Below are 13163 nucleotides of genomic sequence, written 5' to 3'. Positions count from 1 at the left end.
ATAAAGATTTATTTTATTTTGTCAATAATGCCCTTCAGCTGAGATGTTAAACTGAAGTCCTGTTTGCCTGTTCGGATGCATATTAAAGATTCCCGTAGCACTATTCAAAAAGAGAAGGGGTATTTCTCTAGGTGTCCTCTCCCAACAATCCCACAGATGAAATTAGACAATCACTTCATAGCTGTTTTTAAGGCATTGCTTTGCGCAAAACTGGCTAGTGGGTTTGCCTACAAAATACAGTCATTACATTTTACAGTAAATCCCATGAAGCATTTTGAGATGTCCCCCCAATGTGAAAGGTATTATCTCAAATGCAAGGATTATTATTACGGGGGTTTGTGCCCATCTTATGACTCTTACCAAAATTATAATAATAAATAATTCTTGCATGTGATAAAGCAAACGTCAGTGTCTCAAGGTGCTTCATAGGTGATTACTGTCAAATGTAAGGACTATTTTGTAGGCAAATATTGTCCCTATTGGATGAATCCTGGGTGTGGATTTTCATTCAGGAATTAGCCACATGTCTAAGATGTCACATGCCAAAAACTTAATTAAAAGTGTCAAGGACGCATCAATCACATAGGCTGCTGTAGAACTCATGCCTCAGTTCACCTGTTCTCTTCCTGCTGATGTGGCTGCTTTAGGCTTTTCAGGCCCTTCGGTTCTCATTAATCACTGAACCGCAATTCCTGGGAGATAAGGGAGGAAGGCAACCACGCATAAGAAATCACCTGAAAGAAGAAGCTCAGGAATCAGCTGCAGTATAACATTCAAAGCAAACACTAGAGAGTCACTGTGTTCCCATTTTAATGATTCAAAAGTGCTTGAATCTGAAGAGGGGGAATAATCAGCTAAGATTTCCACAGTGACAGCTGATGGATAAGCAGCAAATTAAGTCACCAATAGAACTCAGAGGAACTGGGGGCAAGAATTCTTCCCACTCAGCTTCTGTTAACCCTGCAGGCAAAAATCCTAACGAATAGGGCGATCCAAGCTAGACAAGCAGCTGAACAGTTGCCAGACAGCACTTTCAGACAGATAAACTGTAGCAGTAATCCATCGCACACTCTGAGGTCCCCAAGCCTTGGCTGTCACAAATAATAATAATAATAATAATAATCCTTGCATTTGATATAGCGCTTTTCACGTCGGGAGGACGTCCCACAGCGCTTCACAGAACACACTGTAAAGTGAATTGACTGTATATTTGTGGGCGAACGCGGCAGCCAATTGCGCACAGCAATGTCCCACAAACAGTCGTAGATTGAAAATGACCAATTTATTATTGTTTTCGGTTTTGTGGGGATTATTATTAGGTGTGTGGAGTGAGGAAACTTGCCCAAGGTTTCGCCCTGCCTGGAATTGAACTCAGGTCTCTCGCTTGCAAAGCGAGTGCTCTAACCACTGAGCTACAGGACTCAAACCTGTGCCCCTCCAGGGAGAGAGTGCATATTCCAGACCCTGGGAAATATACATACATAGGTGGTATACATATGTGACCTCTGTCTGGTTTGGATACTTTTAAGTATGGTGGTAGTGGATTTCTACATGTGCCAGACACTGGCTGACCAAAAGTATTTCTCCCCAAACTCATCTACGATTTTGTGCATTGATCCAAAAGATACCTCACATTTTTAATTTTACACTGCAGCCTTCTTTGTCCTGGAGGACATGGATCCTATTATCAGTAAAGCTATGACTTGAAAGGAAATGCATATTTTTAGATTTAGCATTCCAGTCAGTTAGTGCCCTATTTCAGACACACGCGCTGACATTAATATTTTTTTATTTCAATTCTATGCCCTCATTAAATGAAGTCATATTGTTTTAGAAACACTAACATTACATTTTATAAGATTAGCATATGGCCTGGATTTGGGTTTGTCTCACTTTGACAGTCACAAAATCATATAAACAAAATACAAATGTCCATACGACATTCTACTGCAGATATTGTGCAGCAGCTTTACTATCAGATAGCCGATCAGATAACTCAATTGTTTTCAAAAAGAAACACAATTCTTCATCTTCACGTTGTAGCCCAGATCTTACTGTTGGTCATTTCGAGTGACGTGTTTGATTGTGGTTTGCGCACTAATAATAATAATAATCATTGCATTTGATATAGCGCATTTCACATTCACGTATCACTGTAAAGTGTGCTGATTATGCTATTTGCAGGCGAACTGTACTCTAAACAATTGGATAAAATATAATTCCTCTCCTCCCAACACTACTCTGAGTTAATATTTTGGAGTGTCATGGATTATAAACAGACTGCAATACTATTGACTGAATTCCATTTTACCTTCGCTGTGTGAAAATGTTCTCTGCTTATTAAATATTCATGTTATGGAGGAAGTCTTGGCGATTCTGTTCTGTTGTGGAATATGATCGAAGAGATTCCATATTGTGTAATATACATGATATTCCATATCATGTATATTACACTGGCCATTTAAACCTTGTTTTAAGTTGCAACATTCACTTGCTAGTTTTTGCATGAATTATTATAATTTAATTGTGTATGAACCCCTTTAAGAAATGTATAGTAGTCCTTTGGTATTTAAATCTAGCACTAAGAATGTAGGCATCTGCAGGGAATTAGTGCTTGTTAGTTCACTGATCAAATCACTCAATTTTAAATACAGTAGCTAGCTGTTAATTAAGCTTCAAGTTTTGACGTTGACTTGAGGAATGTCAAAAGATTTGTGTCTGTGCCAATGTTTAACTTCAAAGTATTTAACTGTTTGTTTCAAAGATAGTCATCCTGGAAAGCTTTTCAGAATTAAAAATTCTTTCAGACTTTTTACCTTGTCTTCCTTTGGGGAAAAGGAAAAAGATTAACAGGGGTCTATCTGGTTGAGCTGGCTTCATGGTGACCTGGGTATTGAAGGCAGAGCTGAATGAAGCACTCTGTAGTGCTCTTGAACCAATACCTCAGCTATACAGATCTGCAATACTCCAGGGCACTGTTGACTATTGACCTGCCTTGCTTATTAATAAGATTTTGTGGAGTAGACCTATCATTGGGGGAAGATTCACTTCCCACTTGGGATCTGTGTCTGAGCCAGGTTGGTCCACAGTACTCCAGGGCTCATTGGTGGGGCTTGGAGAGGCACCTGGGAGAGGATTTCTTTCTACTCAGTTCCTTTAAACCCTGCAAACCAAAACCTTAATGAGCAAAGTGTCCTAGGTGGCCAAGAAACAGGAAGTTTGCCAGACAGTACTTTTAATGGCTTTCTACGTGGTTTTAGTTGATTAAACCCCAGCAGTATCCCAAAAAACATTCTTAGATCTTCAACCCTTGGCTCTTGCCAGCCAATGCTTAATACTCTCTGGAATTAGGGAAGCAGGATGTTTCCCTCCAGGAAGAGCCAATACATGGGAATTTCCAAATATAATGGGTTGCAGGGAACTCTGATTTAGATACTCGTGGGTTTCTGCATGTGACAGAACAATTGACCGATCAAAAAAAAAAACTTGTCTCTTAATAAACCTAAAAGCCATTGTTCTTGTAGATGGAGTTTGGAATAAGTTGGATCATTTTAGACGGTTCATTTCCAGCAGGGCTCCAACTTGTGTTTTGGTGTTCCTAAAGTCTTGGCTTCTGCCAACCACAGTATCTTTCAGGGGAAGAGATTGCAAACTCCCATCAACCTGTAAACATGAAACCACTCTTGGTAAGCTGCTGGAGCTGGAAACTCTTAAATATGGCAAAGGGTTTCCGTTACCACACCCAGCGACCTGAAAAGTTACCACCTCTACATAAGTGAAATATGTGGGCTTTTATGTGTGAGGGACATTGCTTTGAAACTGCATGTGATACCGCAGTGTGGGTTGCGGTTTTTACTTGTGTTTCCATCTACCCAGTTTCTGACCACATTAATTAGAAATTGATTGGTGGGCAGGTGCTTCCTCTAAGTGTCAAGGCCTTCCGTGCACCTCCCCAACAACCAGCTGAGAATCATTTGAGGAGGATGGTGGCGAGTTACCCCCTTCTTTGCTATAGTTGGTATGTGGTCTGGGGAGAACTGAGGTCTGTGTGCTTTTGAAAAAAGCAATCATAGTCTTTCCCACTTTAGGTTGTGAAAATAATAGATTTTGGGGGCGAAGAGTTGGGATTATTGTTGGTAAACTTAAACGAAAGATTTTTTTCCCCGCCCCCCCCCCCCCCATGGTTAACAGAGCGTGAGCTCAAAGTTCTTCATTTAACATACCAAAGATATTGAAATCTACAAAATACACAGTCACAACACCTGACAGTAAATCCTGTGAAATGCTATGATGCTTTTCTGATGTGAAAGGTCCTATATCAAATGCAAGGATTATTATTATTATTTTAGCATTTCATTTACTCAATACTGATTTTTTATTTACTTATGTTGATTTTTATCAGGGAGTTTCTCCGTCTTGGTAACCCACTGAATTGTGGAGCCTGGGATAAAAAGTTGATCAACGTGTACAGGGTCCACAAACCAAGCTCTTTAAGTTGTGAAACAGATATAAGAGGTAAGCTGCAAAATATTTATTTATAAATTGTAAAATCTCTTTCTGTTGCTTGAGATTCAGATTTGAGTTTCCCAGCTTAAACAAACATTTTGCTCTTTAAAGCAAATTTGTAATTTAAATATTGGTTGAATGAAACAGTATATTTGCAAAGATTAGTTCTGAAAATTGGATGTACTGTATAAACATTTCAAGTGCACCTCATATTTTTTAATGAACAGGAGGGAGGGATTTGGACAGACACATTTCTCTTGCGTTTCAGTATAGTAACTTTGAAACACACACTGTCAAGAAGAATTTCATCCTCCATATTCTTTTCTATCACAAGAAGAATATCATCCTCCATATTCCTTTCTACTAATGACTGAATGGGGACAGATGTGATACAGGTGTGCCTAAAACAAATGTTCATTTTATGGCATTTGTATAAATAGTATAGGAATATTTGCTCTTTTTGACTGATGTTGTGAAGATAATGTTCTTGACATTCATAAAATAAAGTATACTGTATTCAGTTATTTCCTGAAATGCTTGATCATTTTTCCTTATCTGAAACTTAACCTGAATTTTTTTAATAAATGTAGGGTGTTGAATTATTTTTCTAATGCCTACCCCACATATGCATCTCTGCTCCTAGTCTGACTTCCTCTCGCTGGGGTGGAGTTCCGTGAGTACTGGTTACCCTCTAGTACTCACCTAAGTAGTCATTATTCACATGTGAGCCTTGACAGTGAGTGTCTGTAGGCCACATGAATGTGGAGGTCGTCGCAGAGGAGCTTGACCTTGCCCACCCGGCTGCCACACGCTACCAATAGAGGGTGCTTAGAAAGAGCAGGAATCTTAACCCTGGGATCGTTGGAGTCGATGTAACCTCCCATGCAAACCCACCTGAGACCAGCAAACTCATCACACACCAGGATTTGAATCATTGAGCTCCAGGATCCATACCTGTCCACTACACCATCAGGGCTGGGGCCTTAACGTGAATTTCAATAGGTGTTTGCTGATAAACCTCTTTCGTTGTTGCCCTTTTAGCTCCCTATCTTTTCTAAGACTGTACTATTGTACCTGCTTTGGGATCACAGGTAGCCTGATGATGTCTTTGGATGGATTCGATCCTGAAAATGTTTTCAGCGGGAATGAAGATAACAGTCACTACAGGATCAGCAAAAGCCTGCTCAAAGGGGCGGAAGGAAGCACAGTGCCTCTGACTCGGGTGAAGTGCTTAGTCTCCATGACAACACCACATGACATTAGACTTCACGGATCATCAGTTACTCCAGCATTTGTGGAGTTTGATACTTCTCTGGAAGGCTTTGGGTAAGGTATTTTTTTCCCCCATGCAAGCAGTAGTTTATGTAAACAAATGGCCATTCATGATATTTCTATCCACTGGCTGGGTTGGACATTGCAAATTATTCTTCCTTGTTGGTAGATTTAGTGAGTATTGTAAGATATTGAATATTGATTATCTTATAATATATTCAAGAACCAAGGTTGGTCAACTTGCAACACCATATACTATCTGCCAAGGGAGTACATTTAGCAAAGCAAGAATAACCAGTAATGTTCACCTGAATCTAAACTAAGGGGAGGAGAGGCATTCAACCAGTGTATTCTTTATCTGATGTCCAAATTATGAGTAAAAGCGGTTCATTCTTTGTAGCCACTGCAAAAGAAAAAACCGGCATCTTTTTTAGCGAGTAAGCATTGCGGACGCATTTATTCAGACCACAGAAATAGATGATTCAAGAATTCATTAACAACCATCAAGATTAATAGTCAAACACTGCTCCTCAGCCTCGAATAAAGGCTTTTGTGTTGTTCGGAAACTTTTTAGAATAAAAAAAACATTATGGATACATTTTAATCACTCTTTGTAAACGCTTGATAATAGTGGTAATTAAGAGTTGTTAATTTGGGAACGGAATGAATTTTGGAACATAATAATTTTCACCTTGACGTATCTGTTACCACTGTTGGGCTCAACTTGTGTGTTGAATTTATCTGAGTCATGCGTAAGGTTGAGTTGAAGTGACTGGTTCTGGAGAAGGTTCAGAATGTGGTTCTCGTTGTTTCTCCAGGCTGCTCGTGCCTTAAGTGTTCTGCTTTTTCCTGACAGCTGCCTGTTTTTGCCGAGCTTGGCTCCCCACAACGCACCTGTTAATGCCGCTGCCGTGACGGGAGGACTTAATGATGGAGCTGTTACCAGTGGATTCGGCGCAGGTTAGAAAGTGATGCTGTCACACAAACCAGCTCACTGTGGGCAAAGTGTCGTGATTGGTTACCTTTAACAACAACCACAACAAAATTCCATTTATAGAGCGCCTTTCACGTCGGAAGGACGTCCCAAGGCGCTGGACAGTTGGGTCAGGACCCGAGCAGGGGGGAAATGGTCAGGGTGAGGGGAGGGAAGGGAGGGAGCGAGGAGGGGGTAGAGAGTCGAGAGGGGAGCTGAAGGCACGGTCAAAGAGAAGGGTCTTGAGACCGGCCTTGAAGAAGGAAAGGGAGGAGGCGGCGAAGGCACTGGGGGATAGAGTTCCAGAGCCTAGGGGCTGAGAGGCTGAAGGCCCGGCCACCGATGGTAGGGCGGTTGGGGCGGGGGATGTGGAGCAGACCGGAGCCAGAGGAACGGAGGGTACGGGCAGGTAAGTAGGGGGATAGTAGGTCAGAGAGGTAGGAGGGAGCAAGGCCGTGAATGGCCTTGTAGGTGAGGATGAGGATCTTGAATTCGATCCTCTGGGGGATGGGGAGCCAGTGGAGGCGAGCGAGGGTGGGAGTGATGTGGTCCCGAAGCCTGGTGCGGGACAGTACACGAGCTGCAGAGTTCTGAATGACCTGCAGCTTGTGGAGGGAGGTGCCGGGAAGGCCGGCGAGGAGAGAGTTCCCATAGTCCAGCCTTGAGGTGACAAAGGCGTGGACCAGAGTTTCAGCAGCGTGAGGGGTGAGGTAGTGCCGTAGTCTGGCGATGTTTCGGAGGTGATGGAAGGCGGTGCCAGTTGTGGTGCGGATATGAGGAAGAAAGGACAGCTCAGGGTCGAACAGAACCCGAGGTTCCTGACTGGCTTTGAGAGGTGGAGAGTGCAGCCTTGGATGCTGATGCTGTCAGCGCCTGAGGTGCGGAGGCGCTGACGTGAGCCAATCAGGAGGGCCTCAGTTTTTCGCACGTTGAGCTGAAGAAAGTTGTCTCTCGTCCAGGACTCGATGTCGGACAGGCAGGCTGTCAGGACATCGGTGGTCGTGGAGTTGAGAGTAGAGGAGGAAAGGTAGAGTTGGGTGTCATCCGCATACATGTGGAAGTTAACCCATGTCTGCGGATGATGTCACCAAGGGGGAGCATATAGAGGGTGAAGAGGAGGGGACCGAGGACAGAGCCCTGAGGGACACCGCACGAGACAGTGCGGGGGCTGGAGGAAAAGCCGTTCGTGGAAACAAAGTGAAGACGGTGGGAGAGGTACGACCTAAACCACTCAAGGACAGGGCCTTGAAGGTTGAGGTGGGAGGACAAGCGGTGGAGGAGGATAGCGTGGTCGACCGTATCGAATGCTGCCGATAGGTCGAGGAGGACGAGGAGGCAGAGGGAGCCCTGGTCGCAGATGGTCAGGATGTCATTGGTGACCTTGACCAGGGCAGTTTCTGTGCTATGGGCAGCACGGAAACCCGACTGAAGGGGTTTGAATAATGAATGGGTGGAGAGGAAAGAGCGCAGCTGGGAGGCGACAACTCGTTCCAGGACCTTGGACAGGAAGGGGAGGTTGGAGATGGGCCGGTAGCTTGATAGCTGCGACGCATCAAGGGAGGGTTTTTTCAAGGTGGGAGTGATGGTGGCAGTTTTTAAGGGAATGAGAACAGAGCCAAAGGAGAGGGACAGGTTGACGATGTCTGTGATATGTGGGGCAAGGAGGTGGAGCTGGGAGATAAGGAGTGGGGATGGGGTCAAAGGAGCAGGTGGTGGGTTTCAGGGGTAGGATGAGTTTGGTGACAGAGGGTGGGGAAACGGGTACGAAAGTGTGTAGGGGAGGATGGGTAGGAGTCGGAGTGTGGGAGGGAAGGGGTGGGTGGAGGTTGGAGGGGAAGTGACCGCGAAGCGGATTCCCTGGATTTTGGATTCAAGGAAATCCAGCATCTCCTCACAGTGAAGGTTGGAGGAGATGACCTGCGCGGGGTGGCGGGGGGGATGGAGGAGTCGGAATATGGTAGAAAACAGCCTGGGGTTGTTCTTCGCCTCCAGGATTATCCTGGAGTAGAAGGACGACTTGGCCGAGGCTAGACGGTTGACGGTATAAATGCATTTTAGTATCTCCTCTGTGAGAGATCTGTTTGTCAGTGCTTAATGGCCCTGCAAGCAAAATATTAAATGATTTGTGCCAAATCAGGCAGCATTTATAATTGGAGGCAAGGAAAAATAATTCCCCGTGCCGAGTGTAAGCGCATTAATTGTGCTGAAAATCGTCAGGTTTGACCAAGTTTCAAAATTTTAGTTTCATGCATTCAGCAAAATGTTAATCCTGGCACCTACTATAAGTCTTCCATTTAATACTTTAATTAAATGTTGTTTTTGATCAATTAAAGTCTAAAATCAATCTCTTGACAGTATGTTGCAGTGACACATCTGGTAAAGTGAAGGATGTATAACATGGTTTGCTGTAATTGTGCATTTTTATCACAGCCACCAGAAATCCCCAGTAGACTATGGTCCTTAACAGGATTGCCGAGCATGTTCAAAGAAATTGTGTTCTTAAGCAACATGTTCTAATGCTCCCAGTTCAGATACTTGGCACCATCTTCAGGGCGATTGATTTTTAAAATATCTATTTATGGCTTTGTAGTTTCTATCTCTCTGGAGAGATAGGTGGTGGAGCACTGTCGCATTTGGCTGCTCAAAACAAAGTTCCAGTGCAATGGATTCACAGTTCTGCCCATCACTCCTGGGTGGAATGGAGCCAATTTCCTTTGGCCTTCATCACCATGGACTTTTGTTTTCCAGCCTTGGATGAAGCCCATCAAACATAACTTCTCCACTTGTTCGAAGGACCATTTGTTGTCTGTTCTACATCCTTTTGATCTGTCTGACATTTCCCCCGCTGATTTTATCCAGATTCCCTCCCTAATGCCTGATTATACTAGTGGCAATGAGAAGAGCCTCTGTAGCTAATTTGTGCTTCAGACATGGCACAAATCATGAAGTATCCTTTATTAGTATTCAATATATACAGTGAGGACACTGCAAAGTGCAAACAAGTCTTCACTGAAACTATTAGAAATGTTAGGAGTACTGTAATTCTTAAATTCAATCAGTGGCTGCTTATCATTAAAAGATGTGTATTCAGCAGGATAGCAAGTTTAAAACTGAAATGGCATAAATAAGACTTGCACCATATGAATAGCATCAAAGTATTAAAAGATCATTTCTGGCATATTATTTTAAATATTTATATGTATTTACAATACAAGTGCAAAATTACAATAGAATATGTAGAGTTCTTGGAAAATGCCTTATTTGTTTAAATAAATCCTTTTTTCCAGGCGAACGATTCTTTCCACCTCCTTCCGGGCTGACATACTCAACCTGGTTTTGTATTGAGCGGTTCACCACGTCTTCAAGCAATCACCCGGTTAGACTTCTTACCCTCGTGCGGAGGTCAAACTCTTCTGAGCATCACTATATTTGCCTCGCCATAGTCCTTTCTGGGAAAGACAAAGCCCTCCTGGTTTCTACCAAGGAAGAGCTGCTGCAGACCTACGGTGAGTAGATATCTAAATGCATTTTGAATGTTTGCGTGTTTCCATCTTCTGGAAGTAGCAGAGCAAGAATGCAAGGGTTTAAAAAAAATACATATTAATGTTATTCTATAAAAAATGAAAAGCATGTTCTTGCCGAACTTGGCTCAGGCAAGAACATGCGTGGTGTTGAAAATTTGTGTAGAATATAAAACTGCAAATTTCCAGTTAGCTAAAACTGCAACAACAATGCAATTATATAGCACCTTTCGCCACGGAAAGAAGTCCCAAGGTGCTGGATATTGAAGGTTTGCACCTGAGATGAGGGGTTGGATTCAGAAGAGGTGGGGGTGGAAAGATGACTGAGGGTAGGGTCAAAGAGGAGGGTCTTGAGACGGACCTTGAAGGAAGCTAGGGAAGTGGTGAGACAAATGAACTCCAGGATGAAGTTTCAAACAGTGGGGCAGATAGGCTGAAAGTCTGACAGCCAATGGTGGGGCGGGCAAGGAATGTGAAGCAGGCCAGTGCCTGCCAAGCAGAGGGTTGGTAAGGTTTGAGGAGGCCGCAGAGGTAAGGTAGGGCAAGACTGTGAAGGGATTTAAGTCAGAACGAGGATATTGAATTCGATCCTCTGGGGAATGGGGAGCCAGTGGAGCTGGCTGAGGATGGGACGAGAGGCAGATGAACATAAGGTATCAAAATAAGATGTCTTTAGTCCTTCTTCAATACTTCAATATCCCTTTCTTACTTCAAATGTTGCTGAAATCCTCATTCATGTTTTCGTTAGCTCCCTCTTTGATTTTTTCCAATACACTCCTCACCAGTCTCCCAGGCTCCACTATGAACCAAGGTCCAACTGATTCAACACTCTGCCACCCTTGTCCTCACCTGTACCAAGCTCCGTAACCCCATCACCCCAGTTCTTGCCAGGCTCCACTGATTTCCTGTTGCAGAACAGATCATTTTCAAGATCCTCACTCTCACTTTGAAATCACTTCATGCCCTGGTGCTTCCCTACCTCTCCAATTTGCTCACGCTCCACTACACAATGCCTTCGCTCGGTTGACTCAGGCCTTCTGCGTTTCCCTTGTTCCCTCTGCTCCACCCCTGGTGTCTGTGCTTTCAGGCATCATGAATATAGGAGCCTGTGTAGCATGCTGTTTATTTAGTTTTTGCAGAGTGCTGTTGTTGAGTGACACTGTCACAGTATGACCTGCTGAGTGATGAGTCTCTAAAACTCTGAATTGTTTCTATCTATTTTTAGTTGATGATTTCAGTGAGGAGTCCTCTTTCTATGAGATTCTCCCTTGCTGTGCACGATTCCGGTGTACTGATCTGATTAATGAGGGACAGTGGCATCATTTGGTGCTTGTGATGAGCAAAGGCATGCTGAAGAACAGCACTGCTACATTGTACGTGGATGGTCAGCATGTTAACACAGTCAAGGTATGTTTTCCTGATTGAGTGCATTACTGTCATTTGACTCGAACCTGTAGCAGTTTAAAAGCAAAAATAGCACTTTTACCAAAACTCTTTTAAGCAACATATTTCAAAATCTCTTTATATTCCTTTGGTACTTTGGGTCAACCTTATGGTGTCCTTTTTTGGGAAAAAAATGTGTCGACATTACTAGATTAGTGATCCTGTACCCAAGATAACTAATTAAAATGATTAATCACCACAGCATCAGTTGGCTCTTTATATCGTTCAAGGATTGCAATCCGAGGTTCCCCATCAAGGTTTTTTTTGTGTAATGATTATTCATAGTTTTATCTTCATATTCACCCAGCGGGAGATCTTTTGTTCCTGTCGAGATATTAATTTCCGTCAGCTAATCAAAAGTGATTGAAGTGATTGGGTGGCCAGCTATGTCAATTCCCAGAAGATCCCATGTGTTTAGAATCTAATTTAAATGTGACAGAGCGCCCTCTCCCACACGATCAACTAATGACTCTAGTATCTGAATGGGCACATCCAGCTGTGGCCCCTTGGCATATGATGGCACTGCAAACTGGACAAGGCTGAAGTTATGAAATCGGAACAACAGAAAAATCCTTGGCTTTATTTAAAATTAGACTTTATTTAAAATTATTTCATATGCCTCGAGACTGAAGACATCAAACATTTTGGATTGAAACACTATATCTCAGCTAATTAAAAGTCAGGTAGGTGTTCTGCAAATCGTTTTATTTATTGAATTGACCAACTATTATTTAACTGGATTTCCTTGCCAGCTTTACTCCTAATAATCGTGTAGGATTTTTTTTCACAAGCTTTTACATTCTGCTAATGAAACCTGGCAGTTTCATTGAAAATGTAATCTTTCTAGTTTTTGCCAAAGCGGGACAATCAGTTTAATACAGTGTTTGAATCAGGGCAGCGTTAGAACACCTAAAACCTTATGTAAACAGAACTTGAATTTAACTGTTGAGGTCAACAAAACAAAGCTAAAACTGTGAAAAGTATTCTTTTGGTCTTTACATTTCTATTAGGTTTCAAAATATATAGCAGGAGAAATTGGCAGAAGAACATGTAAGTTTTTTTTTAAAAAAACTAAAGATTTTAGTAATTAGAATTGATCAGCGTAGAATGTCAATCAACCTAATACAAAGAAATGTTCTTATTGTAGCAATATTGTGGGTAATTCATATATGGATTACCCAGCTAACATCTTCCAGATGCACCATTCCATTTTACAAACTATCTTAGTCCCTGCATAAGGCAAAATTGGAGATTTAAATGCTGATTGACATGAAGCAATCTTTTTTAATTATAAAAAAGTTATAAACTACCTACTTTAGATAAATTGTGGTTACGTTATTATTAAAAATTTAAAAGCAAAGTGCATTGAAAATCTGGAATTGAACATTTCACCTCAACTGAAATATTGCTATTGTCTAGTAAATTATAATTTAGCTCTGATCTTTACA

General features: G+C 42.4%; 1 protein-coding gene across 1 annotated transcript in view; it reads left to right on the top strand.

Annotated features, from left to right (window-relative positions):
• wdfy3 (WD repeat and FYVE domain containing 3) overlaps positions 1 to 13163 on the top strand; it is a 226536-nt gene that overhangs the window by 128622 nt on the left and 84751 nt on the right. Inside the window, exons 16-20 of the mRNA XM_042340146.1 lie at positions 4403 to 4515; positions 5598 to 5832; positions 6635 to 6738; positions 10039 to 10257; positions 11498 to 11679. Coding sequence (XP_042196080.1) covers positions 4403 to 4515; positions 5598 to 5832; positions 6635 to 6738; positions 10039 to 10257; positions 11498 to 11679 — 853 coding nt within the window. The remainder of the gene's footprint in view (positions 1 to 4402; positions 4516 to 5597; positions 5833 to 6634; positions 6739 to 10038; positions 10258 to 11497; positions 11680 to 13163) is intronic.

This window comes from Callorhinchus milii, unplaced genomic scaffold, assembly GCF_018977255.1.
Source record: "Callorhinchus milii isolate IMCB2004 unplaced genomic scaffold, IMCB_Cmil_1.0 Scaffold1, whole genome shotgun sequence".
Lineage (NCBI taxonomy): Eukaryota > Metazoa > Chordata > Chondrichthyes > Chimaeriformes > Callorhinchidae > Callorhinchus > Callorhinchus milii.
Note: the sequence above shows the minus strand (reverse complement) of the source record. Positions and strands in the feature narration are given on the sequence as shown.